The 27,352-nt window shown below is 35.9% G+C and overlaps 1 protein-coding gene across 4 annotated transcripts in view; it reads right to left on the bottom strand.

The window, feature by feature from the left end:
• LOC123866035 (insulin-like growth factor-binding protein complex acid labile subunit) overlaps nucleotides 1-27,352 on the bottom strand; it is a 376,912-nt gene that overhangs the window by 193,075 nt on the left and 156,485 nt on the right. For 2 of the 4 annotated variants that reach the window (XM_045907378.1, XM_045907350.1), the window contains one exon: nucleotides 20,713-20,767. In XM_045907378.1, coding sequence (XP_045763334.1) covers nucleotides 20,713-20,763 — 51 coding nt within the window. In that variant the 5' untranslated portion in view covers nucleotides 20,764-20,767. Of the gene's footprint in view, nucleotides 1-20,707; nucleotides 20,768-27,352 lie in introns of all 4 variants that reach the window. The other 2 variants (XM_045907369.1, XM_045907359.1) reach the window with 1 other exon arrangement.

Genomic DNA, 27,352 nt, shown 5'->3' with positions numbered 1-27,352 from the left:
CGTTTTTTAGATCTCAGCCTGAGTGTTAACGTTTGTCTGTGATTTCATCCGACGAGTTTTTATGACTCTAAAAAATCTCACACTAAAAATACCGAACATTATCCGCAGCATAATATTAGGCGCTCAATATCAAAAGTTGTCTATCAGATTTTTTAATTACAATAATCAGAAGCGATTGTACGATCGATCCGCACACGTCAGCTGTACGAAATATTCATATAGCGCCTTCTGGTTCTCATCGGATTTTTTTCTGATAGACTATTATATAGCTTATTCTGTTGCACACAATCTCTAATCTAAACTAAAATGATAGGTTACAAATTTCTGATAATAAGTAGCTGGCCTAAGTTATCAACCGTGCATGGCGATACCACAACTTAGTCAGTGCATGCGTCTAGGCTGTTGAGTTCGCGTTTTTAATACATTGCGGTGCGTGCGCCCTCCTCGCTTCAAGTGTAATGTGCGAACAGCATTACATAACACTGTCCAAGTCATATTAACACGTGTGAGACTCATAATAGTTGTGTTAACACGTTAAACGCCATGGGGGTCACCGGTGACCTCACCCTTCCTCTATCATAGCGCCATGGGGGTCACCGGTGACCTCAACGTATAGTCATATTCAAACTACTTTTTCTCGCCGCCGGCCATACTGACTGTTACTTTATTCGTACTCCGTGACCGGCACGGCGCTGTAGAACTATACTGCGCAGTGGGACAAACATACCTTGTAAGGAATTGAAAAAATGAAAGATAGCGAAAAAAGTAACCAAAATAAAAATTCAGGATATATAATTCAAATTAGTCTTTATTATTTAAACGAAAATTAGCAGTCTTTATTTTTTAATGAAATACAAACATAAAAATCAGTTTTACTGAAAAATAAAATAAAGTGTAGCGGGTGGCCGGCGGGGTGGCCGGCGCGGCGCCGGGTACCGGAAAATATATTTTCTGTATTTGTGCGCCATGGGGTGCACCGGTGACCTCAGCTATGTATTTGACTGTAACTATGTAACCCATGTACAGAATTGAATAAAACTTATTTTCTATACGTATCGTAACATAATAAACAAATTACGACCATATCGTATTTTTACGATTTTAATTTTTTTCTATCGGCGTTTAACGTGTTAAGATCTAATCTTAATTTCTTTTTTAACATCTCTTTGTCAAGTTCTTTTATATTTTTTTGGTTCAAAGATATGAGTGATAAAACTGGATTCGAATATCGTCTGCATTAGTGTAGTTATATAAATGTCCTAAAACCATCTTTATTGTAATTTGATGAACCATAAGTTGTTCGGACTCTGAAGTGGCAGGGAACGCTTTTCTAAACAATTATATTTCAATGCGGAAGTGTCAGTTAGATTTTCACATTTTTACGGCTAACCACTGATCACTGAACTGATTTTGAAGAAACTTAGCTGGCATTCTGGAGATGGACAAACGTAATTTTTTTATTAAGGGAAAAAATCAGCGCAAGGTATCTTCGACAGAGTCGAGGGTAGATGCTTTTCTCTTATCATCATCATCAGCCCATTGCTGGCTCACTACTGAGCACGGTGTCTCCTCTCAAATCATAGCCATAGTCTGCCACGCTTGCCCAGTAGGGATTGACAGACTTTAAGCCTTTGAGAACGTTATGGAGAACTCCCAGGCATGCAGGTTTCCTTGCTATGTTTTCCTTCACCGTTCAAGCAAGTGATATTTAATTGCTTAAAACGTACATAACTCCGAAAAGTTAGAGGTGCTTACTTGGGATTTCCGACCTCCAGAGAAAACCTTTTTTTTTATTTTAAAAAATAGCGAGCAAACGAGCAGGCGGGTCACCCGATGTTAAGTGATTACCGCTGCCCATGAACATTTGCAACACCAGAGGAAACCGCTGATGCGTTGCCTGCCTTTCAGGAATTTGTTGGTTCGCCGCTTGAATAAATAGCCTTAGTTGCTATTAAACAAAATGAGTCACAGATGTCGTACAAATGAACCAAGCATCGAGCAAATCGAGCAAGATTAGTGTAGGTATATTTATCGACCATCTTGTTAGAGGACGTGGGCATCTCTATCCGAGTGCGCTGATTTATAGTGACGCGCGTCGTGAGTTATCGATATCGACGCTTTGCTCGCCGGCCGGTTGGTTGCACGTGAATATTTTAGCGTATTTATTAAAATTTACGAATAAATTGTGATTTTTGGGAATATATTTTCTCGACCGATGTAGGCAATATTTCACGATTGCATTTTAATAAATAATGGTTTGGATTTTAATTTGTTTTTGTAGTTTCGTGTTTGTTTTTAACCCCCGACCCAAAAAGAGGGGTGTTATAAGTTTGACGTGTGTAACTGTGTATCTGTGTGTTTGTGTATCTGTGTATCTGTGTATCTGTGTATCTGTCTGTGGCATCGTAGCGCCTAAACGAATGAACCGATTTTAATTTAGTTTTTTTTTGTTTGAAAGGTGGCTTGATCGAGAGTGTTCTTAGCTATAATCTAAAAAAATTGGTTCAGCCGTTTAAGAGTTATCAGCTCTTTTCTAGTTTTCTTGTAGAAAAGAAGGTTAGATAACCGTTAGGTTCATAATATTATGTCAATTGACAAATGTCAAGCTGTCAAGATGGACGTTGCCTAAATACATAATTATTTATTTGAAAATGATGTTTTTCGGAAAACTCAAATACTTTGGATCGTCGGGGGTGTTATAAATTTTTAATTTACACTTGTTAATAATCAATTTTTTATGCGTAAATAATAAAAGATTTAAAGTTCCAGTAAGGCAGTTTTCATTGAATTGACCATACTCCTTTGGTTTCTACACGGCATCGTACCGGAACGCGGCCGAAGCCTAGGAACCAGACCAGACCAGAAATTTAGAAATTATAAAATTCCGGACCCCTGCCGGGAATCGAACCTGGGACCTCCCACTAATAAGACCACCGCTTACCAATGCGTCAAACTTACCATACCTAATAATACGAGTAGTTCCGCCCGGAACTGCAGCGTTGCCGGGGTTCATTCACACGCGGCACCTGCATCTGGTTTCGCTCAGTCGGTGCTACGGTGGGTTACGTTTTGTGTTTATTTTGTTAACGCCGCGGATGTGCGTGTCGGCACTTTCTTAACCGAATGGACTATATTTCGGATATAATTTTGATGTTTCTTCTTGAGCCTCTCATGAATAAGTCCTTACTACTCCCACAAGGTGTCCAACGAGTCACACCCAGTCGTGTAACAGTGTGACTCGTTGGGAATCAATTTAATTTTACCCCCATCGAGTCACACCCACAGTAAAGTGTGACTTGCTGGAAAAAATAGATTAAAAGGTTGCAATTAGTGACAGTGTGACTCGATGGGAAACCAATGGAATAGAGGTCACACTACAGACACCCGAGATTACGTGAGATATTTGGTGATGATTGTGAAAGTTGTAAGTTTTGAACTCATTGTTACCACTAGGTTGCTACTCATTAGTGGCATGCGCTCCCTTATACTTGCTAACTTAGCTAATACCCTTCTCATTCTGAGAAGAGACCTGTGTCTCTCTGTGTGTGTGTGTGTCTGTGTATTGTGCGTGTAGTTCCTTCCTCAACACGGGCCGGCGATGGACTGACGTGCACGATGATGATGATGATGCGAAGTATACACAAAAAGGTTCTTTTTAGACTAATTTTAGCAAATTTTGATTAATTTTAGTAGTTTCACGCAAAAACTTGTGATTTTCCACATAGCGCAATTCGCATGCGCAGTACTGAATATGGATAAGTCATAAAGGATAGTGATTTCAATATTCACACAAACATCTACCCCTATCATAAAAGAGAATCATTTTTAGTCTAATGCGGGAAAAAATTCCACATGTACTCGTAGGTAGGTACGTAACTCGTATGTGAATATAGAATTCGAAGGGGCGTTATGAAAATGTTGATATTTCCTCACAATAAAGCGGCGTTTAGATTCCTGACACGACTCGCCAAGTACATCACAAGAAATAATTTCGTTTGAACGATTGAATGGATCTATAAAGGGCGAGGGAAGCGGAATATTACGAAACGAAGGAAACTCTCAAATAAACTGGTCGGTAAATCCACTCAATGGTGACGGTTACTTTGAAAGGGTCGAAATTAAACTTGTTGCACTTCGATTTGACGAAACTGGGTTTCTGGATTCAAAGTACATAACGAGTAAGAATCTTAATTTATTGACACGTCAACTTCTTAAATATAATTATAGTCCATACAAAATGAGTTCTCACGCGCCATTTTAAATCTATGGGTCAATTGTCGTGTCAAAACTACGGTTCACTTTTAAAATAAGGACTGAAATCGTACTTTTGACATGACATTTGACACGATAAAGTTAAAATGATGCGTAAGTGGTGTTTATGCATTATAAAACGTTGCGATTTCATCCGACTTCTTTGCGTACCGGAAAATCAAATAGTTCCCACGGGATTTGTAAAAAACCTAACTCAACGTGGACGAAATTAAGGGCGTCATCTATTTGTACGGAGAGAGCCTGCATCTCGTATAATATAGACTTGTTATATTCTCTTGGGATCTTTAAGAAATCTAAATCCACGCGGACATCTTACATCATCTAGTAAACCCGTAATAAATTATATCATTTCAAACAGACCTATTAATTTGCTGTCATAAATGGTCCAAAAATTCCTCAAGTTCACAGGATAAACAATGTCCAGATCAATACTAAAGTAGTCAAATCAAATCGTCTCGGCAGTCGGCACAGAATCAAACATTTATGACACTTGGCAACCTTCCACGCGCCGACATCATTTGTTGTGTAACCAGATTTTATAGTACTATGCATCTTGTTCAAATTGCTCTTTTGTACGTTACATTATCTAAAAAATGCTTCGCTCGCAATTCACGGATTTTATTTATTTTGCTTGATGAACCAGGGCGATAAGGACTTTAGGCATTTTGGGACCTACTTTTGGCCAAATGCACGCTGTGGTAGCAAAAAATTAATTTCAAAAATAAGGTATATTTTCAGGGGTAGGGCACTCCTGAAAAATACATTTTTGTCCTCTATGCTATCACACTAAGCTCTAACAGATATCTAATATTTTATTATGTTGTAATAAGATAATACAAAAGTTACAGTCTCTTACAAATTGTAATTACCAACAGAAACATAGTATTAAGATAATAAAATACGCGTTCTTGAACAGATTAAATTATAACTTGAATTTCCACGTTAACGTATTTCAGAGAAAATTCCTTTATCTCAAACGAGGCGCTGTCAAGTTAGTTTCTAAATTGGCAAAGTTGACGAGGTAACCTTTTGGCCCTTTGGAGTTGCGTGCCTAAAGAAGGTCACTGAAGATAATCCATCTTCCGAGAACCTCAGAGTGACACTGAATGTAGAACCACTTAGAAACTTGTTTACCTTGGTCTGCGTGAAGTGTGACTTTCGTGTATTTTATTCTCTTTGAATGCATTAAAAAAACTAGGTAGACGATGTCGTTGCATGCATTGATTTGAACTAGTTAATTCAGGTATTTGGATTGATTTTGCGGGATAAAAAGTAGTCTATGTCTGTCTCCAGGATGCTTTCTTATATGGGCCGTGAAAAGGTACCTAACAGACAGACAGACACACTATCAGATTATATGGATAATGTTTGTGTGTTTGTTTCCTATCATGCCGTGTTATCAAATTCAAATTCAAATTCAAAATGTTTTTATTCAATTAGACTTTTACAAGTTCTTTCGAATCGTCAAAAGCATCTACCACTGGTTCGGAATGCCTTTCCTACCGAGAAGAACCAGCAAGAAACTCGGCGGTTGCTCTTTTCAAAGATTTGATATACAATATTATGCCATGTATAAAAGCAATTGAAGTCCTGCGCATTGCTGGAGCGAATCGAAGTTTAAATCCACGCTTTTTTATCATTTACATAATCTTCGATAGTATAATATGCATTTCTCAAGAGCATATTTTTAATAGATTTTTTGAACCTCTGTAAAGGCAAGTCCAAAATTGACTGAGGAATTTTGTTATAGAAGATTATACCCATTCCCACAAATGACTTTTGGACCTTCCTGAGACGGAGCGTAGGAGTCGCAAGCCTGTTACGGTGTCTAGTCAGCCTGTTGTGTAGATCGCCAACCTTCTTGTAACTAAGAATATTTTGTCTTACAAAAATTATGTTGTTGTAAATATATTGAGAGGCTACGGTAAGGATACCTATTTCCTTAAATTTTTCTCGAAGTGAATCGCGTGGTTTTAAGTTATAAATTGCGCGTATTGCCCTTTTTTGTAATACAAAAATTCTCCCAATATCTGCCGCTCTACCCCATATTAAGATTCCATAAGACATAATACTATGAAAATAAGCAAAATATACTATCTTTGCGGTCTCCACGTCAGTTAATTGTCGAATCTTTCTAACCGCGTAAGCAGCAGAGCTTAGTTTGCCAGCAAGAGTTGATATATGGGTGCCCCATTGCAGCTTCGCATCTAAGGTTATCCCCAAAAATGTAGTAGTCTCTTCTATTTTCAAAATATCATTATTTATCCTTAAATTAATGTTACTTGTGTTCTTGGTATTGGGCAGTGCGAATTCAATACACTTAGTTTTTTTTGCATTTAAAAGTAGATTATTTACAGTAAACCAGTGAGTTACCTGAGATATGGCACCATTTATATCGTCAAAATTGTCCTTATTTCTATCGACTTTAAAAATCAAAGACGTATCGTCAGCAAATAGTACGATATCGCAAATATTTTGGACTACATATGGTAAATCGTTTATGTATACTAAGAACATGAAAGGACCTAGAATAGAGCCTTGAGGAACACCCATTAGTGAGGCTGATCCGGATGACTTCACATCATTCACACATACTGTTTGAATACGATCACTAAGATAGGACGCAATGAGACCAAGCGCAGTGTCTTTGATTCCATAGTGGCTCAATTTAACTAAAAGAGTCTCGTGCTCAACGCAATCAAATGCCTTGGATAAATCACAGAAAATACCAATGGCATTCTGTGACCCCTCCCACGCATTGAATATATGCTTTAACAGCATTGCGGCCGCGTCGGTTGTTGATCGACCTTTAGTGAAGCCATACTGTTCAGAATGGAGTAGCTTATTAAAATTGAAATGCTGAAGCAGTTGGTTGAGCATGATTTTCTCAAATATCTTGCTCAGTGTTGGCAAAATTGAAATTGGCCTGTAATTGTTTGGGTCACTTTTGCTACCCGATTTAAAAAGAGGTATCAATTTACTACATTTCATGAGATCTGGAAAAGCGCCTGTATCCACAGACTCATTAAAAATTAAGGCTAGATATGGCGCAATAATATCAATAATATTGTTAATTATTTTTACTGATATTCCCCACAGATCTCCGGTTTTTTTGCTTTGTAAAGATTTGAACACTTTAACAATGTCATATGGAGTAACGTATTCAAACCTAAACAACACACCGCATTCAGTGACATTGGCCCTGAGAAGATCATAGGCTTCTGTTGGTGAAGAGCTAAGGGAACTAGTAGTGATGACTGGAATGTTCTGGAAAAAATTCTCAAATGTATTTGCAATTTCAATACTGGAGTCAATAATACGGTTATTAATTTTTAGCTCCAATTTATTGTTATGCACTTTTTGTTTCCCAGTTTCATCCGTGATGATATCCCAAGCTGCTTTAATTTTATTATCAGAATTAATAATTTTTTGCTTTATGCAGAGTGACTTTGCTTGTATGCAAACCTTTTTGAATAATTTTGAATAATTTTTTACATATTCAACAAATGTGGGAGTGTAGTTATATTGTTTTTCTGCATACAAGTCGAACAACTTATTTCTACTTTTATAGATGCCAACAGTAGCCCAGTCACTAAATTTAAGATTTTTAAACAGTTTTTTTTCTACGATTTTAAAGGTAGAATTAAATTGAGAGTTTATGAGATCAAAAAAAGCATTATAGTGTTCATCCGGACCACCCTGAGTAAAGTCAAGTTTAGGTAAAGCAGTTAAAACCTTTAGTTTGAACTGCTCTACCTTTTTAGTGGTTACTGGCCTATACTTTATTAACTTTGTTATGTCTTGATTATCACTGGGAACAGATATCATTTGTCCACAGTGATCGGATCTTAGATTCGTCACGATCGATTTTGCGACAATCTTACAGTCACAGAAAATGTTATCTATCGCATCGTTCATCTGATTGAATTGAATCTTTGTACAGTTGTAGTTAGCACATCAACTTGTACCTAATAGGTGGTGTGGCGTGCGAGTCGCATTGCAATGCGTACCTATGTATAATAATATAATAATACGCAATCCAGACAAGATATATAAGTTTTTTATGGGAAGTTAGAAAGAGTTGAAAATACATAAATTGCTGAACCGATTTTTACAATTCTTTCACCATCAGAAAGGTACTCAATTCAGAAGTAACATAAGCTACAAATATTATGAATATATATTTAGGTAGGTATATTAAATTTGACCCAAGCGAAGTCAAAGGGATCAGCCAGTTCTTCATAAATTGTACAAAATATATGATACCAAGCAAAGATCAAAGGCAATTAAGCGAAACGCAAACCAACGGCAATCTGCACTTTGTTATTAGCCGATGAGACGATAGGGACGGAGTACCCGTGCTGATCGCTCATTAAGATACTCCGAATTGCTTGTTACCATCATGCAACTTTCTAACTCTCAGCGTGGAATATGTACCTACACTTTTGAGTACTTGAGAACTTATTAAAATTCTCGTAAAGAATAAAGCTTCAAGAACTGTGGATCTTAATGATCAAATGATAAATCAATCAAAATAAATGAACGAAATTGATAAATTGTTTATTGGAAAAATCATGACACGTGTAAAAAGAGAAACAAGAACTGCAATAAACAGTATAAATTAAATTAAATCGGAGAGAAACGAATCAACGCATTTCGCGTCAAAAGACTGCGAAAAAATATTAAAACCAAAGTGAATTAAAAAATTAAAAATAAAACCAGTACAGTAACCGTTATAGTAAGTGATAAGTTAACACTTATCTATTGTACGAGTATCTATGGTAACCCATAGATACTCGTACATAGAGCACGCGTGGATTTTTTTTGTTGATATGGTAACGAATTACCGATGAAGGACGTGTGCAGCAATTTTCCTGAAATGGTACCTATTCAAAATAATCATGCTATCTTCACCAGAATACCAAATATAACATTTTGATACATAGGGTATTTAATCTAGAGGTCTGGGATACAAATTTATATCAGATCCAGCGACGCAAATATTCGCCGACAAGAAAAAGCTTTCAAACGAGGAATTTTTCGAAATGATTTTAAACGCTACGGCATTAGAGTTGGCTGTTTTGGTCGTAAACTTGCTTTTACTTCTGCCTAAGCCTAAAGATTCTTCACAATGATTTATTTTGAATTCTTGTACAGATAAATAAAATTTAGATACAATGCCAACTGATTAGGGATCTAGGCTCTATACAACTGCCATACTTCTTCCATTTTATACTTTATCATCATCGACTATCCGATGAAATTGTAATCAAGTCAGTTATCGTCAAACGAAATCAAGAATTCAAGTCCAAAGAAACAAAAACTAGAATTCATTTCTTTGAATGACCATTGAAAAGACCTGGCTGAATATAAAAGTAACATTCAGATACATACAATAAAACTTGCATAACCAAATGACATATAAAAAAGATAACCACTAATTAGTGCAGCCGAATTGCCGATGTTATCATTTTATCAAACAACCCGTACTCGGTTGAACGCAATAGCCGGTCGCCATAAGAAATGCATAATTGTCCCGAAAATTGGCTCCGAAGATAAGAAAAATACCGTTCGAGGTTGGACATGAGAAGAGTTTTAAAAGCCTTTTGCAAGCAGTTCTTACTGCAACGGAACAAAAACTATATTGGTGGAAAAAGTTTCCATCCTTTGGCCGCCGCACCGCCGAAATGTACCAATAAAAGTTGTTGTTTCCACGCCACCGTTCCTCGGATATTAAAAAAACATGGGAATTGGCGGCGGGCCAGTTTGCGAGGCAACGCATGGTGTAGGCGGAGTGCACACAGCGTGAAATCGCCCGATCATCGCTTACAATCAATAGCGAGCCGCGTTTGAGCACCGGCCTTATTTGAAAGCTTACTCCTATTGACCAGTGCATTGCAGTTTCATATTCTGGATTAGTTTCGGTCGGTGGTTTTGCTAGGCTATTTGAAGCTTAATTTAAAACTTGTAGCCTTTCATCTCGAATAATGAGCAGATTCTGTTCACATAGTGTGAACATAGGAGGAGGAAGGTTGAGAGGTTGTGTCGAAAATGGGTTTAATATAACTCAATGGTTTCAAAAATCAAAACCTAGACTTGGGGTCCTTAGATGCTCCCTAGAATGGCGACCTCGCACCGGAAACCTCCGCAAGGAGGACAGAAAACATCAAAAGAGTTGCAGGGAGCTGCAGTTTTAAAATATCAGCTAGAATAGATATATACAGATATATACAAAAACATTACAGTACCTACCCTTGAACAGCAGGAATACTAAGTTGACAGTGCAACACACCATAGTCAGAAGAAGCAGGTGAAAAAGTAGTAATATAAAAATCATACAGCGTTGTTAGACATATTGGAATTAATCAATTCTGGTGTGTTCATAAACCTATAAAACATTTTAAAGTGCAATCTGAATATAAACTGTGCAACATCACAAGTCATAAAATATAACATAGTATCAAAACATAAAAACTTTGTAGTTTGTTATTCGAGGAAGGATACTAGTTTGAACTGGTTTTAACTAGAGCAATCCCGAAACCCGGAGATTGAATGAAATGAAACCCTGTTTCTGAACGACTTCATTATTCCTGTTCGTTCTATTTTTTATTTGAAAGATAAAAAGATCTGAAGCATCGGAGATTTTTATCTTTTCAAGATAAATTAAAAATGAATTTTATTGCAAGTTATTTCATTTTTACATTTCGACGTCACTGATTTTTCGCCTACCAACCGATTGTGAATCGAAATCTCATTCCTTTTGTCGAGTTGTATGCAATGATGAATGTTTTATGGATCTTGGAACCCATCGCATAATAATATCCCAAGAAAGCTACTATTATGTGCAGGGGATACGACCACCAATGTGCGGAGCAGCAAATACATAATTTTTTTTTTGTTAATAACTAAATGGGCTTGCGCTTGAGTGCAATTACATCAAGCAGGAGATGATGCAGCCTAAGGTGGAATGCGCCTGCCCAGAAGGTGCCTATTCACTTTTCTTTTGAAGGTACCAATATTATAGCTAGCGGAAAATAACAATCGAAACCGAATCTTTCAAAAGAGCACCGCCGAGTTACCTACTTGTAAAGGTTCATTTAAATAAAAACTCTTTCTATTTCTAGTAGGAACTATACCTACTTATGCTGAGAATGTTGTTTAAGTAAGATTCGTGGAGAAACTCGTATTATAGCAGTTTCAATTTATATAGGGTGGCCTTTTCATGAATTGTTCTTTTTGTCATTTCTCAGAATATTTTTTTCTTATAAAGTCCTTTTCTTATTTCCTTTGCTTATTAAATTATTTTCTCAAAATGTAATGATACCTTACCGATTATTACGCAAATTCAACTTACATATTAATTTTATTATATGTATATTCATAGTTAATATTCGACATTGTAAGGGAGTTTTGCTATTGCAGCAATAAGTTTTAATGGCGTTAGTTCCACAATAAACTGTTGATGATTTTATACTCACTTCGTATTATTGTTAATATGTATTTGTAGCAAGCATTTAATATTTATGCGCGATTTATGTAAATAAGGATACTGAACGTTGGAACTTGCACAATGCAAGAGCATAAATTCATAGGACTCTGTGTAGTATTAACAGATTCAGTACATAGTTTATATTAACCCCTTTCTGTGCGAGGTCCCCATGTTTTTTATTCATTAGAGGCACGCGCTTGACCACAATCACACTTGATGGAAAGTGATTATGTGGCCTAAGATGGGACGCTTTTATCTAGAAGATGCCTATTCACTTGTGTCAAAGATACCCAGATTGTAATTGGTGGGAAACACAGATCGAGGAAGAGTATTCCAAACTTTAGCCATGCGTATGAGAAATGATCACGCAAACTGTATAAATGAAACTCAGCACCTTGGGATCCCGACTACTATCGATTCTTCGAAAAAAGTGCCCCATCCATTGCGTCTTTAGTTTTGGTATCCGTTGAGCTATGTCAGATACTCTTGGTTCATATAGGAATCTCATTGTCTATCTATCTTTAAATATTAAGTATATCTTTAAATATTAAGTACTCACGTGTTTTAAATTTAAATTTAGTTTAATTATTATAAGTGGTTATATTATATTGTGCTGTACACTATATTATGGGAAGAGACTGCCTCCTGAAACACAGTTTTCACTTCATCAGGAGGCAGGGCCTCACACCAAAGTCTGTAAATAATGTTCTGCTAAGATAATAAAGATTTATTTATTGTTTGATTTGATCACATAAAGAAACTCCGAATAAAATGCTCTCCATCGCCTGTTAAGTGCCTCTGGTAGACTCTACAATGGGCAGACAGACGACATCAAACGAGTCATAGGGAGCCGCTGGATTCAGGCGGCGCGAGACTAACTCGTGGAAGTCTCTACAAGAGACCAGTTGGTCGATTGCCTGCATCAATCAATAATACAATCTCAATAAGTAGTTGTGATTGATCGAATTTATGGTATTCTTCTTACAACAATGCATTGTAGCCAATAGAGAGCGAGCATCAACCAATCAGAGGTGATTGCGATCATGACATTGTAGCTGTTAAGCGCAGTCGAGCACCTGTGTACGGAACCCTAACTCTACGGAGGAGAACTCCCAGCCTGAGCTTCGCGCTAAATTGTAGCCATTCTTTTCATCTGATTGTTTACAATACAGCAAACAAATGATTGCTGGGTTAGCGACCTAGTTAAGAACGCGAATCGATTGAGGCTACGCTTCCGATTAATGGGAGAACTGGAAATTACCTATTACTACAATTGGGGTCACGGAAGCGGTACACGAGTTATTGCTCCGTTTCGAAATAACCTTTGAAGTTCAAGGTTTATTTATTAATAAAATAATATGAAAATTCGAAGAAAGGGTTTGCTTAGAACATTTTGTGGTATTAGATGAATTAGTTAGTTCATTTTGAGATCGACCTATCATTTTCCACGAGTTTTGCGCTATAACAATGCCATTTACCTACATTTTTTTTTCATATTGATATATTAACTTTTAAATACACAGTTATCAAAAATTGCGAGAGATCCAGGTTCAAGTCCTACCGGTTCCAGAATATTTGATATGTAGGTATTTATTTAACTTCTCATTTCAAATGTTTCTTCAAGTGTAAGTTAACAACGCCTGAAGCAAAAATGTAACCTAAATTGATACAAATGTTAGGTACTCAATAAACATACTTCATATAATAAACAGCTTGATTTCCGAACTCAATCAAACGAAAATTTAACTTGGAAATAACTCTACTAAGTGAAATCTTTCTCCATGGTAAAGTGTGAAAGATAAGATACACATGCATTCTAACGTAGCCAGGTACAACAAGTAACAAGATAAGCAAGAACCATTAATACTAATACGCGCCTACTTAGGTCTGACTAACATACCTACACAGTTCAAGATCAAGTGTTGCCCACGCACATACTAAAGACTTAGTATAAGTTTTACATCTTACCAACGTTGGTAGAATTCGAGCGTCGAAACACTCGTTAAAGTAAAACAGACTACAACCTTTTTATAATTTTTATAGGCTAAATATTTTTTTTCATTGGGTATAACGCCCGGAGTGCCTTTAACCACTAGTTTACGGTTCACTTCATATCGCATTCGTATCGCTCAGTTTCAGTACTAAGCGTCTGCTAATACCATCTGGTAACGACACGTTACAGACGACGCAGGGAAGACGCAAGTTCGAATCCAGCCGGCGCGGCCCCGCAAATTTTGACATTGTATTCAAAATTACTAACCTTGTTTTAAATCTCTACTTTGTCCTTAAACCAACATCCTAGCGCTCTTAGCGGGAACGTTGCAAAAAACCCGATGAACCGATGAATTTTTGACGACAAATCAAAACCCGTTAGGTCCAGTCTACTTCGACGTTATCGTGTTTCGACTCGAGTTCTATGAACGTTGGTGAGATCTAAAACTTCATACTAAGCGCTAAGCACACTGGTGTCTACTGTCTGGTATGGCTTAATAAATAAGGCACATTTCCGAGTGGGAGGCTCCCGCGCGAATAATAAATAATCAATTATGATCATGACCGTCCTTGGTGGAATAACATGTAAATTATGCAATACACTGTATAGATATGCTAGATAGTCAAGGCTCGGTAGATTTTGTAGATAGGTCATAGGCGCTACAAATATATGATAGGCCAGTTTCTTGGCAAGGAAGCTGTTGAGTAAATACGATGTAACAATCTAGCATTACCTAAAAGACCGGTCAAATGCGAGTCGGACTTGAATCGCACTAGAAATTAATTATTATGATGTTAATGAATTTTTGAATGACAAATTTTAAATAGTGAATGCAATAATTAATAATAATTTGACATATTTGTTACATTAAATAAATTCAATTTTTGCACGCCATGCTTGGCAGAATATGCGGTTCCACATAATGTTTAAGACCAATGTACTTGTATATTATACCATATTCTAGCAAATAAACACTTCTTATTCTTATTCTTATTACTTTTTATATACTTTTTTAAAATTTTCATGGCGGCTATTTTGAAATTTTTACTATTTGTTGTTAGTGACAACAAAAATACACATTCTATGAAAATTTTAACTCTCTATCTATAACGGGTCATGAGATACAGCGCGCTGGTAGACAAACGGACGGATGGACGGACAGACGGACTGCGGAGTACCAACCTTCGGGTACGGAAACATAAAAAGCTATCCAAAAACTTTGAGAAAGCAGGCCAAGTCACGGCACTCAGCAGTTCTTATCGTACTTAATACGAATAATAAAATCAATACGAGTGGGTAACTAACAATAAGCGAAAAAAAACCGAGTCGAGATTGATTATTCTCGATTGTCCCTTCCATTTCAATGCCAATATATCACCTGATAGCCCGTAACTTGAAGAGAATAAATGACTCGTTCTTTATCGATAATTTTCATTGATAACCGCAAATTCGATGTTATCGACCGCAGCTCTATCGAATAATGCGATAACTCGAATCGAGCTCTGGCGCCATTAATCACGGACGTAGAAGATATTTTAATGCGAATTGCGGGTAGCCTGTAAATAATTGTTGAAGCTTTTCAATGGTTCTGTTTAATTACATAGTTTATTTTTAGGATTCCGTACTTCAAAAGAAAAAACGGAACCCATATAGGATCACTTTGTTGTCTGTCTGTCCGTCTGTCCGTCAGTCTGCCTGTAATAAGAAGATCCTGTGGTAAGAAAATCCATGGGGTACTTCCCATTGACCTAGAATCATAGAATTTAGCAGGTAGGTAGGTCTTATAGCACAAGTAACGGAAAAAATCCGAAAACCGTGAATTTGTGTTTACATTACACAAAAAAAAAATTGAAATGTGTTTCAATTTTCAAAGTAAGATAACCATACCAAGTGGGGTATTCCATAAAAAGGATTTACCTGTACATTCTAAAACAGATTTTTATTTATATTTACGCATAATAGTTTTAGATTAATCATGCAAAATGTCGAAAAAATACTCAAGTACGGAACCCTCGGTGCGCGAGCTGACTCGCACTTGGCCGGTTTTATTCCAACATTTTGAGCGGATAGCGCAGTTTTATAAGAAAATCTTTACTAAATAATAAGAATCCGGGATATGGAGTAGATAAACTTGACTTTTAACCTGTTTGTTTTCTCCGAATAGTCGTAGAGAAAGTAGATATAATTCGCTTCTGTTCCCAGAGCAACGGGCAAAAATGGAAATCTACGGAAAACAAATATAAAGGAAAGTAAAAACAAACCTTGCAAAACGTCTTATGCCGTTTCCTGGAAACAATATCTAATACAAAACCAAACGCTCGAAACAAAGACTCCTATAGTCTTAGAGCTAGGCAACAAATTGTTTAATGATTTATTCCAGTAATTTTCTATAAATTATGGAGTCAATAAGTTTACTGTTTTTCATGTTCATTTCTATCATGACCATTAAAAATTATATAATAATAATTATATACCTAAACGTAATATAATGTTAATACATTTAACCTATCTTTAGCAATATAATAATGTACTGTACGTTGCAAAGGGAGTTTTCTCTACCAGGTTCAATTCAATTATGTTTCTACGTACCTATACTTAAACTTACAAGACGTTTGTAACATGAACCAGTATAAAATCCTTGGAAAAATAAAACCAGTTATGTGCTAAATCAGTGATCATCACTAAATGAAAGTCATCAAGCTCATTTGACATTTATTTTTAATCCTTTGAAAATTTACTGCAACAAACATTTTTATATCGCTCAGAAAAACAGCAATGTAGAAGTTAGAACCAACCAATGTCAAACGAGATAGATGGCTTTCATTTAGTGATGATCACTGACTTAGCGAATCCTCCAGCAGCTCTCACACTACACGGCGACCGTTCTATTGAATTTCAAATTAAAGTTCGCCGTTCATGAAATATTAACACAGGGATAAAGCCGCGTCCACACGCGCGTGATATTCAAATGGAATGCGCCGGCGCTGCGAGTCGGCGCCCGGGCGTGAAAGGTCACATGTGCACTCAGCAGTTTATGTTATGCTAAGCGAGGCGGAGATGGTAGGTTGTACCAATGTGACTTTGAACTAAATGTAAGTCAGAAGCGGTAGCGGGGTTGATGTTTTTAGCCACTGTTTTGATGTTACATTGTTCTTAGACAAAAATAACGTAAAAAATTCAGAAAGAGACCCAATTACAAATTTTAAGTAGCAGAAAAAGATCAAAAATAGTCAGTCAGTGAGTTTTGTCTCTTTGTTCATTTAAAATTATTAGCCTATTCAATGACGAAAATTTACGCACATTGTTGTATGGTGGAACACGTATGAGACAGCCCAGGATAAACAAAGAAACATTCATTTTATAATTATATTACCTAACAACTTATACTAATGGCGTTAATATACAAAGTACCATTGAAAAGAGTTATACAGAGGAAGATAAGTTTAGCCGCTTTCAGCTCATACCTTGCCCCACCATACCGGTGCATACATAATCGTAACTCTATAAGCAGGTGTATTGAATCCGGCAGTGCATTAAGGCAGAGAAGGTTGCAGATTCCATCCCGGTCTTTATATTTGAAAGTAAAAATAAAGTACCCGAGCTCCCACGATAAGCAAATGGTAGGAATAAATAAGAAAGGCAGGAATTATCTAGATCACTATCATTGGTCCAGCGTTTAGAACTTCTACAGACATGCCAACTTCCTAAACACACGAGCCAACTAACTCAAACTTACGTTAAAACCTATTTAGTGAAACTTAAATTGGTAATAAGTTCAGCTGCCGTCTTTTACGTACAGATCATCTAGACGAGGTCATCTAGACTCTGCTACTAACATTTGATATAACATTAGAGTGAATTTTCGTGACGCTAGTGGTCGCTGAATTGTAATTTATAAATGTTGATTTCGATACAAATACCAGCTGGTTATTACAATTTTATGGGTTTCAATCCAGCTTCCGATTTAATTAGTGAAGTATGAGTTGGCATGTCTGTAAATGCCACAACGAACAAACAAACGCTTACGCATACGTCTGTAGATTGGTTCGACTTGTTGGCGCATCTAAAGGTGCTTAAAAGTAAATGGGGGGAATAAATAAGAATTATCTAGATCACTATCATCGGCCGAGGGCTTAGCTTTTCATGGATATCTTAGGCACGCTTATTGTCTGGATTTATTTTAATGCTTTCAAAGCAGAAAATAATATTGAAAGACCAGGATTTTATCCTATTCATAAGTGAATGCATTGCAAGACCGGGTTTCTGTGTTTAGCGAATTACCAACTTCCTATGTTTTTTTGGTTGTTTATTTTGATAAAATGTACTTCATAGGTGAAGAATTTTCGTTTTCATTTTTCCAGTGATCTAAAAACTGAAGAAAAAATCGCAATTAGTGTAACTGCAAGAATTTATAACATGTCGATCTTAGTATTTATCCAAGATGAAAAATTAGTTACAACATGAGCTAACGGACGTCAAAAGTGCCCGCGAAAATGTTCAACATAAATCTTGGGGTGGATTTTTTAATGTTTTCTTAAATGCCTACACTGAAGTCGAAACAATACTTACTCTCAGATTTTGTGACTAGGTATCTTTTAACACATTATAAATTTTGTCTAAATTGGTAAACCTTATCTAAGACATTGATTAATGAAGCCTAATTAAAGAAAATAAGAAAAATAATAATCATTTAAGTAACAAGGTAGGAATGATTCGACTTATATTGCATAAAAAGTAAGAAAAAAGGAGTTTGAACACTAACAAATTAGAAATAACAAATAAAATGATAAGATCCGAAAACACAGCCAAGTTTTGTACTGAAAATTGAAAATAATCAGTTGGATTCTTATCAAAGGACGTGCCTACTCGTATTAAGGACCTTACTTTTATTTCAAACCTTTCTATTAAAAGGGCACATCCCGTTGAAACGATAACGAAAACTACGAACAAACTGGCGAAGGTCGAAAGGGAAAGGGTATTTCAATCGAAATCCCTTAGATTCTTAGAACATCTCCGTAATATTATTCAAGGTTTAAAGCATTCTCGCACACAATAAGATTATCTGTTTGAAGTCATCTCTAGAGTGACAATTTCTGCAAAACTCTGACGGAAGTTTTGATTTTGTCTTTACTTTCACTGTACACCACAAAAATGATACAGAGAACATAAAAAGCAAGACAAAAACAGGCAGCGATTCTCTTGCAGGCATCCAAAATGGTGCAAAGGATATAGCTAGTGCCTAGTAGTAAGTAGTATAGAGCTTTACAACCTCTATACTACTTACTACTACATACTACATTATCATGTAGTTACTACCTCTAACATCTATACTTATAGCTTTATCCATCGCCAGTCCACCACTGAAAACGGATTTTCTAACAGAATGCGAAGGGAACTTACTTATAAGACTTATTTACCTATGTAATACATGATACTTACTAGCTGTGCCCGCGACTTCGTTCGCGTGGAATAGATGGCAGCGGCGCGGCTCTCAGCGCGCTTTATATAGCCACGGACGCTCAGGCGCGAGGCGTGTAGTACGTACTCTGTACGTTAAAAATGTTCGCCGTGATTCTTTAAATTGACATAACTTTTTTATTTATGAACCGATTGACATGAAATAAACACTAAATGTTAAGTGAAGCTTACTACAATATATTAGTGAAAACTGTATCTAAATCGAATAAGCCGTTTCTGATATTAGCGTGCACAAACACACAGACAAACAGACAAAAAAAAATTAATTACAATTTCGGGTTCGGCATCGATATAATAACAACCCCTGCTACTTTTTTTTATATATTTCCATTGTACAGACACCACTTTTCTACAATTTTATTATATGTATAGATTTTCTTTTATAGAGTTTTGTCTGCATTAACCTCAAAAGATTGATATTATTTGCCTTTTGAATATTTTCTATGTCTAGTAAGTAATAAGTATCCATATGAATTTTTCGGTGGGTTTGTTCGAGTGGGTAGACTGGGTAGGTATGAGCCTGCACCGCGTGCGTGCTAAATTTGAAAGTGTCCGATTCGTTTCACCCACGGACAAAGCCAATCCACATATACTCGTAAGTAACACGAAGGGCTACGTAATTATTATGCCTGTGCTTTATTTTATGTATGCTTTTCATTCACTTGTTACAGAGCTTACTTAAAAAAGTACGTAAGTGCTGAAAAATAACATTGTAAAACTTATCTTATTCAGATATTTTTAAAGTATGAATCACCTAAATGACAAATAGATAATATGCGCCCCATCATGGTTGAGGGGATATTTTCACGGACACTTTTTTGACTCCCGTTAACTCATCTGTATTAATCTAACGTAATCCATTCTAATTAGTAGTATAAATACGACAGTGTGTCTCTTTTCTCATGGAATTTGGAAAAACCTAAAGGACTAGGACACCAATGAAATCGTGGACATCATATAGATTGTCACAATAAAGTTTTTTTCCAACCCTATCTAGTTGGACAACGCTTCGAAGAATAATCATAATCATAATTATATTTTATGGCAAACAAAACAGAAACAATATTATACACGTTGATAACTATGTTACTCAATCAATTAATAATTCACAATACAATACGCCCACGTGTCGGCTTCAACAGGAAAGTGCACTCAATGTAAACAAAAACAAAAGTCGTACATACTCGTATTATTCAGCGCGCGCGCCGTGCGTGCGTCGCATACCTGCGCACGCGCATCACATTAGCGGTACAAGTCAGCCACGCACAATTAAACTATGTCGAACCGACTTAAATAGGATTGCTATTTTATTACTAAGCAAAAATAGGCGCCAAATCAACCTCTTCTTTTTTTAGGGTTTCCTACTAGGTAACGGGTTCGTTAACCTATAACTAACGGGGTACTATTACTAAGACTGCGTCCGCCTGACCGTCCATCTGTCTGTCAGCAATGCCTAGGTAAAAAATTGTATTTACCTTACATAATATCCGTCGACTGCACTCTCGTCCCATGAAACTCTACTTAAACGCATAGATCTGAAACAAAATAAAATTTTCTTTAGGAAAAATGAAGTGTATTAATGATCATTATTTACTTACTAATAATTTACTAAAGATATGTTTGGTTTCACGCATCTTTGAGAACATTACGGAGAACTCTCTGGCATTCGGGTTTCCTCGCGATGTTTTTCTTCACCTTTAAAGCCTGTTTAACTAAGTGGCCTTGTGCAAGTGGGCCTAAATATCTTCTAATATAAAATCTTACTTAAAAATAAGTATCTACTCATAATATTACTATGGATGGCGATAAAAATAAAAACAGAAGTTACGTGAGAATGCATTTAGCGGGTAAAAGTACCGGATATTAACAGTAAATTAAAAGCATCCTAAAAGCAATTCGCAAAAACTAGACTCCCCATAAAACCCCACTAAAAGGCTTCATTTAGCAGACATTAATTAACAGAGTTTCACTGCATCACGGTATTTTGAATTACGCACTTTTTTCGGGGAAACATCCTGGGATGAATGAAAAGATGGCGAAGTAGGGAGCAGGGATGCTGCGTCACTCTTTTATATTGCAAGTGTTATTTTGGCGCTAATGAGATCCGTCGGAATGGTTAACCCTCTGAATGGCGAGGGAGATGGTGTAGAAGACAAAGGCGATGGAGGTTTAACCCTTCTTTGAGAGTTCAAACAGATGGGGTAGTTTGTAGGAACGCGCACACTGAATACGATTTTAGACAAGTATCTAGAATCATGTGAACCTAAGTAATAAATAATCAAAAAATGTGCATATTTATGAAAAATATTTTATTAAAACATAAAATTGAGAGCATTTAATATCAAATTTATAATACCCAAATGTATTATAAAGATATTAAATGTTACTTAAAAATAACTGTTATTAAAATATGGTAGAGAGAGATTTTAAAAGAATTTCTATCTTAGCGCAACCAAAACCAGGCAAATGTTTTTCTCGCGAATGTCGTAGAATCTCTTAAAATTCACGAGCAAAGACTTCGGGTCGGTTTCTGAAGTAAAAACTATTGAGATCGACTCGAATTTGTTTCAGATAGTTTTCAATTTCGTCTCTTGCATTCAAAACATCTAGAGGGATTTAAATTTGACCTCTACTCTTCATTAAATATTATTAAAAGCATCAATGCATATTCAAGTCATTGAAAGTTCAATGCATATTAAATGATAATATATATTTCATATGCATTGAACTAAATTAGTACCTATAGCAGACCTATAATAAATATATATGAAAGGAAAAGTTGACTGACTGACTGATCTATCAATATCAATGCACTGCCGAAACTACTCGATGGATCGGGCTGAGGCATGCGGATAGCTATTATGACTTAGACTCAGAAAGGATTTTTGAAAATTCAACCCGTGGGTTAAATGGAGAGCATAAGCTGGTGTTCTATAAAGCTGTCCAAATTAGTATGACACTGTAGGTCAATTTGGAAAACCTGCATTAATCGTTATTACAATCGCAATGGTTGTGATTGGCTGAATTTATGGTATTCTTTTAGCAACAATGCATTATACCCAATAATGCGCGACAGTCGGCCAATCAGAGGTGATTGCGCTCGTCACAGTATCATTTTACAGCAATTGTTTGCAATGACCTCCCTTGTAATACTAGTGTCCGGCAAACAACTTGGACTAGAAGAGGTGTAGTGGGAAAAAGTTGGCGAATCCGAGAAGCGAAAGTCGACGTATCAACCAATCGCGTGCACCCGCGCCGACTGATCAACCAATCGCGTGCACCCGCCATTCGCCAGCCAATCGCGTCAATGCTCAAGTTGTTTGCCGGGCACTGTACCTACTAAGTACGTGGTCTAAATATTTTAAGGTTCATAATGCTTTATCATTCCAAATTGTATTACCAAATAGCATAGAGAGGATTTACTCAGTGCAAAGCGGCTAATAAAGAAATAAACATAAAACATAATATCACACAACACACCGCTGTTATAGCCCATAATAATACAGACAACGAGCTCGTCTAATTTCAGAATACTACCACGGTTAGTCTGACAGTACCCTAAGCTACCAAACAGGGTGAGATTTTGGCAGCAGTCATTGAGGCAAAAAATAAAGTTACAATAGCAATTTATTTAATTTTTTATAAGTATTTCGGGTGCGATTTAACTTTTATCTGAGGATTGACGTTTTGACTTATTTCCTATGCAAAAACTGTCAAAACCTTTTTATTCCTCCGATAAAAGTTATTAGGCGAATGAAAAATTCGCCGTCGATTAGTCCTAAAACAATAGTTGCAGATTAAAAAATTGACAGGTAAGTACTGGTTTAATATGGGATAGCGTTAGAATCCATAGGTCCCCATCATCCCGGGTGACTCGGGCTATACATAAAAAAAAAAACAATATTGCCATATTGTTTTTTTACGGGCAGCCGTGTTTTTACTTTTTATTTACTTATCATTTATCACTTGTCTGAAAATGTAACACTAAACCTAACTTCTCTATATTTCTCTCTACATCTATAGTTTCAGTTTTCACTGGATGTTCCCGAAATTTCACCCTGTATAGTAGGGTCGTTTGAAAATATGAAGTCACCGTGAAAATTATGTTGGGTAAAAACACTCAGCAGTTAATTACACCCACCCCGCCGGCTATTACAGACTTTACTGCCTTGAGATAAGGGGGGTAATGGCGTGCATCATTAACTCGTTGGCTAGGGTAGCCAGAGCACAGAAATTTCCAAAACATGTCCGGAATTTTGACGCTTCGTAAGTCCAAAAGGACGGAATTTCAATTTATCCGGTATTTTAAGGTAGATGACGAATAAAACTATTAAAATCTACCTGATGTCCGCGACTTCGTTCGCGTGGATATAGGTTTTTTAAAAACATCGTAGGAACTCTTTAATTTTGCGATATAAAAAGGAGCCTATGTGTTAATCCCTATAATCTATCCCCATTTTAAATTTCAGCCAAATCCGTCCAGTAGTTTTTTCGTGAAAGAGTTACAAACATACGCACATACACACAAAACTTTCACCTTTGTACTAATAATTTATTAGTATGATACTATTCAAACATGGTTGGTAGAAGGTTGTTGAATTAAAAACTGAAATGACTACAATTATAAAATGAATTTGAAAAGGCACTGCTTGCTGACCTTTTAAATTAAAACGCTTCAAGTTATGAGTTATTTAATCAGAACATTAAAAAGAATCTCGTTGCCTCCACATTTTTTAAATTTTTAAAGAAAAATTAGACATGTTTTTTATAAAAATAGTAAAGGAGTTAAAATTCACTATTTTGGTTTTTTTTTTCTTTTTTTTTATTATTATTTGTTGTTATAGCGGCAATTGCACTGTGAAAAGCGAACAGCAGAGGCAGTAATAGTGTTCCACTGGCACCCTTCGTGTACAAAAGGGTCGGGTAATAATCAGGAATTTTCGTATCAAGATGTGGTGACCCTAGCCTAAGCGGGCTTTGGCGACTGTATGCACTCTCTTGTAGGTACCCCTACTTTAATGTTTGCCGTGTGCTGGGTGAGGAAAATCTTGCATATTATAAACGGGGTTGGATTTTAATTGCACTAGTGCAGTTTAATGGTTTGAAAATATTTTAACGATTTAATTATTAGGTATAATAAATATTGACTATATCTAATAATTAAATCGTTAAAATATATTAATTGCTGCTTATAATATACGAAACATTTTAATCTACTGAATCGAGTAGATAGATATTATTTTTTACGAGCTCTTGACCAAAAATATTAAAGTGGTGATTTTTTTTACAATTTATGTATTTTCGGAAATGTAAACTTATTAAGATATTTGTTTTATTTAGATGATGAGATCATGAAAATTTAAAACTTTTGTATTAAAGTTTTATCTAAAACAAGAGTTTGTTTGATATATTTACATAGGTACCAACTGTGTATTTAAAAGTTTTTTTTTTGGAAAAATATTTACCTTTCCTTATTTTCGATAATCAATAAAGTCAGCAAGTATATTTTATAACATATCCAATACGAAATGGTAGACCTATTTTTCAACCATATTTTTCATTACGAAATATCAAACATTGACCTATTTGTAAACAGAAAAACTCTCATACATTGTATACGTTCATTGTGTTTTTATGCAAGTATTATTTTCAATCTAAAATATAACTTTCAATTCATAACCTCCATATTTAGTTCACCTACGCAATAGGCATGCATTTTTAAACTTATACAACAAAATATATATAAAAATTGTGCACAAACGTTATCTCTAAATATTAAAATTTTGTATATTTCAATCTTTCAATCTAAAAATATATTAAAACTTTTTAATTCATAACCTTCACATTTATAGTTCACCTACGCAATAAGCAAGCATTTTAAAATTATGCAACAAAATATATACGAATTTTGAAATATAAAAATATATTAATTAAATCTGAATTTTTTCACTTTGAGCATTTTCCGCAATAATTAATACTTTGAGCGTATGCTGGAGCCTCGAAAATGCTGACCTACTTATATGGGAACTGGGTCTCCCTGTAACGAGGCAAGTTACTTCGCGTATTAAATACAGACAAGTACTTTATTTCCACATTTTAAAACCCGGATTTTATGTAATTTTTGCTCGGAGCCGACCGGATTAAAAAACGGGTTAACTATTTAATACTTTACCAGATGTTTCCTACGATTTTTAGGGTTCTGTACCTCAAAAGGAAAAACGGAAGCCTTATAGGATCATTTCGTCGTGTCTATATGTCCGACCCGGTATAAGGTACTTCCCGTTGACCTAGAATCATGAAATTTGTCAGGTAGGTAGGTCTTATAGCACATGTAAAGGAACAAATCTGAAAATCTTGAGTCACAAGAATCACAGAAAAAAAATGTGTTTCAATTTTCAAAGTAGGTAGGTACGATAACTATCATATGAAAGAGCTTACCTGTATATTCTAAAACAGATTTTTATTTATTTTTATGCATAATAGTTTTTGATTTATCGTGCAAGATGTTGGAAAAACTACCCGAGTACGGAACCCTCAGTGCGCGAGTCTGACTCGCACCTGGCCGGTTTTTTAAGTATAGAATGTAAGGCTATAATCGAACCCATCCGACGAATCAGGATATAATCGGGCCCTTTTTCATGGATCCGAAACTACTCAGGCTTACATCAACTAAATACGTGACTATAGCCGTTACACTCTATACTTATAATGGAAATCACTCACTATAGTTTAAACATTAAAATTCATGTTTGTTCTTCGCTTTGTTTTAATAACGGTTACTTCATACTTGGAATGTGAGAAACAAGTTACAAGTAGGGAACGTTCTAACGCAATTAGGCACTAATTGTTGTAGGTAAAGACCAAACATTAGGACCAAGGGCCGCAACCATTTCAAAGACAAACGTCGAAAATGTCCACAACAGTGGTCGAAGTTCGTGTCTCTAATGACCTATTATCTAATTGTTAAATTCTTGTCCTTTTTAGAGGAAAGGAATCCTCTTTTCATTGTTTGCCCGTCGTTTGTTTGGTAAAGGTTTTGATTGACCTAGTAAATATCTATATAACAACAGGGTTGTTAAATTTTTTGTATTTTATGTACCTAGACGAAAGTTACAAGAACCCTGTTAAGCTTAAAAACTTTATAGAAACACAAATGACAATAATTGTTTTGATGATTTTTGCAGCATTTTTTTTAATTCCATCAAGAGTTAACCCTATCACGGTATTTTGAGCCGTTTTGAACGAATTGAAAATATGTATGATCTAAGATACTTATCTATTACTTGCCAGTAATAATTTTCCAGCTTCTTTGTGAGAATGAATAAAATATATACCTCAGTCTAAACATTTTCAAGATTGAATTGTCCTTTTAATTGGACATCACTTGAGAACAACTTAGCACATGATGATTTTGGAGTAAAATGAGAACAGGAACACCGAGTTTTTATTTCGAAATGCCACGATAATAATATGTTTCTGAGTAGTTTTTTAAAAGGATTTTTTTTTTTTGATATTACTATTTGAATAATTTACCACCTTGTGAACATATTATGTGCCCCCACTGTACGGTTGCTAAACTATGTTAAACAGTCCGCGAACAACTAACAAGTGAGGAGCAGTCTAATACAATTAGGGACTTGTATTGTACTTGTAGGTAAGAAAGACCCGGCATTAGGACGAAGGGTCGCGACCGCACATTCTTGCGAAGTGTTAAGTTCGTTTCGCACGAAGGGAATGTTGGCAACTCTGTGTGAAGTTTGGGCGTCAATAATGACCTATAATTACGCCCTTGTCCGTTTAAAATCCCTTCTGAAGTTTTCCATTGTTTGTTTGAAGTCAGTTTGAACTTCAAAGTGGATTATTGTAACTGTTTTGGGGCATTCCGAGCCGCAAGCAACATTTAGTAATTTCATTCCAATGATAAATTTGGAAGCTGTGCTAGCCTAGGGGTTAGGAAGTCCGCCTCCTAATCGGAGGTTGGGGGTTCGATCTCGGGCACGCACCTCTAACTTTTCGGAGTTAAGTGCGTTTGAATAATTAAAGGACTGATTTTTCAATCGTCAAATAAGTTTTATTTGAGGAATTTTGAGGTTTTGACATTTTATCTATAGGAAATCTGT

The sequence above is a fragment of the Maniola jurtina genome, chromosome 1 (genome assembly GCF_905333055.1).
Source record: "Maniola jurtina chromosome 1, ilManJurt1.1, whole genome shotgun sequence".
Taxonomy (NCBI): Eukaryota; Metazoa; Arthropoda; class Insecta; order Lepidoptera; family Nymphalidae; genus Maniola; species Maniola jurtina.
This window is presented reverse-complemented; position numbering and strand designations above follow the sequence as displayed.